This window comes from Podarcis gaigeae (assembly GCF_964106915.1).
Source record: "Podarcis gaigeae genome assembly, chromosome: 3".
NCBI lineage: Eukaryota > Metazoa > Chordata > Lepidosauria > Squamata > Lacertidae > Podarcis > Podarcis gaigeae.
The window spans coordinates 87,339,607-87,342,106 of record NC_139680.1 but is presented as its reverse complement, the minus strand read 5'-3'; the positions used below and the strand labels follow the sequence as shown (position 1 = coordinate 87,342,106).

The 2,500-nt window shown below is 39.0% G+C and overlaps 1 protein-coding gene and 1 long non-coding RNA gene across 2 annotated transcripts in view; one reads left to right on the top strand and one right to left on the bottom strand.

Annotated features, from left to right (window-relative positions):
* Positions 1-1,530, top strand: part of LOC310841404 (zinc finger BED domain-containing protein 5-like) — an 18,784-nt gene extending 17,254 nt beyond the window's left edge. The window contains exon 2 of the mRNA XM_083732447.1: positions 1-1,530. This exon is cut by the window's left edge and continues 498 nt beyond it. Within this exon, the coding sequence (XP_083588573.1) occupies positions 1-1,500 (1,500 nt within the window). The 3' untranslated portion in view covers positions 1,501-1,530.
* The window catches only part of LOC310841689, a 540,183-nt gene that overhangs the window by 390,792 nt on the left and 146,891 nt on the right, over positions 1-2,500 (bottom strand). The window lies entirely within an intron of this gene.

The window sequence follows — 2,500 nt, the reverse complement described above, 5'->3', positions numbered from 1 at the left end:
CTTAAAGCTAGCTATCACGTTGCTGAACTTATAGCCAAGTCAAAAAAGTCGCACACTGTGGCAGAGACATTAATACTTCCTGCCTGCAAAGCTATTGTAGAGGAGATGCTCGGACCTGAAGCAGCTAAGGAAATAGCCAAAGTCCCTCTCTCAAACAACACAATTTCCAGACGTATTAATGACATGTCTGCAGACATTGAAAGTGTGGTTTTGGAAAAGATCCATAGCAGTGAGAAATTTGCATTACAACTTGACGAGTCTACTGATATCAGTGGACATGCTCAACTCTTGGCCAATGTGCGTTTTGTTGATGGTGATGCAATTAGAGAAAACTTCTTTTTCTGCAAGGCATTGCCAGAAAAAGCAACAGGAGAAGAAATTTTTCGGGTCACATCAGAATACCTTGAACAAGGAGGACTTAAGTGGGAAAACTGCACAAGTGTCTGCACCGATGGAGCTGCAGCCATGGTCGGGCACACCAAAGGCTTTGTAAGCAGAGTGAAAGAAAGAAATCCAGATGTGATTGTTACGCATTGTTTTTTGCACCGTGAGGCCCTCGTAGCCAAGACTTTACCAGCAGACCTAGTTCATGTGTTGGATGATGTTGTGCGCATGGTAAACTTTGTAAAGTCACGACCCGTGAAAAGTCGCATATTTGCAGCTTTGTGTGAGGAGATGGGAGCGAAGCATAAAACCTTGCTGTTTCATACGGAGGTCCGGTGGTTGTCGCGTGGCAAGGTCTTGGTTCGTGTGTATGAGCTGCGGGAGGAACTTAAAGTGTTTCTGACAAATGAGAGGTCAGATTACGCAAAACTGCTTGCAAGTGATGAGTGGTATGCAAGGCTGGCATACCTGGCAGATATATTTCATCATCTGAATGAACTGAACACACGAATGCAAGGCCGAAATGAAAACCTGCTTACAAGTACAGATAAAATAAATGGATTCCGTGCAAAGGTGCAACTCTGGCATCAACACGTGGAAAGTGGCAATCTTGAAATGTTCACACTCACCAAGCAATGGCAAGGTGTTCACACTGCTGCACTGTGTGAGATAATAGCTAAACATTTAAAAACTCTCGAGGGGAAGTTGTCATTTTATTTCTCTTCAGTCTCCACTGAATGCCTTGACTGGGTTAGGGACCCTTATAGCTCAGCATCAGTTGGTGGAAAGGACATGACTTTACAGGAGCAGGAGGAACTAACTGAACTGAGACAAAATCGTGGTTTCAAGCTAAGATTTGCTGATCTACCTTTGGACAGTTTTTGGTTGGAAACTGCCAAGGAGTTCCCCCTTCTGGCAAACAAAGCTATTTTGACGTTGCTCCCATTTTCCACTACATATCTCTGTGAGTTGAGCTTTTCAAGCATGATTGCTATAAAAACTAAAAACAGAGAGAGACTGAGAGCTGTTGACGAAGAGCTACGTGTGTGTCTTTCTTCGATTCCAGCCAGAATATCAGCTTTGTGTTCAGCCAAACAGCCCCAGGTTGCGCACTGAATAAAGTATTTTATAATTTTTCATATTTCTGTTTACTTACTATTTCATAATTAAGTAACTTATCTTATATTTATTTACGGCTATTAGCCCATAAAATATGTACAAACATAAAAGCACAGAAGCATAAAAACCAATACATCGAACGACAGAAGAGGAACACCACGATGCAAGAGTGGGACATTGAGCAGTGACAAATAACAGCTTGGGGCCCAGAAAGTTCCGAGGGACGGTTCACAGAGAAAGGAGAACTGGAGACGAGATCCGTCGTGCACTCTCATCATAACTGTCCGATTAGTTTTTGTTGTTGTTGTTTTTTGGTGGTTTTTGTGTGTGAGATAACCGCATTCAGGAATCTTGCCACCTGCAGAGTTAAAGAAGAATCTGTATCCTGCAAGATGCAGTAAGTAATTATAAAATACTTTCTTTGTGTTTATTTGATGCCTATTAAAGAGAGTTACTTTATATATAGTCAATATAGGCACAGAGTTAATTTTTTAAACATTTTCTAATGGTGGTGTGCCTCGAGATTTTTTTCATGAAGCAAGTGTGCCTTTGCCCAAAAAAGGTTGGGAAACACTGATCTATATCTATTATCACCATCATCTATCTATCTATCATCTATCTATCTATCATCTATCATCTATCTATCTATCTATCTATCTATCTATCTATCTATCATCTATCTATCTATCTATCTATCTATCTATCTATCTATCATCTATCTATCTATCATCTATCTATCATCTATCTATTTATCTATCATCTATCTATATCTATCTATCATCTATCTATCTATCTATCTATCTATCTATCTATCTATATATCTATCATCTATCTATCTATCTATCTATCATCTATCTATCTATCTATCTATCTATCTATCTATCTATCATCTATCTATCTATATCTATCTATATCTATCTATCTATCTATCTATCTATCTATCTATCTATCTATCATCTATCTATCATCTATCTATCATCTATCTATCTATCTATCT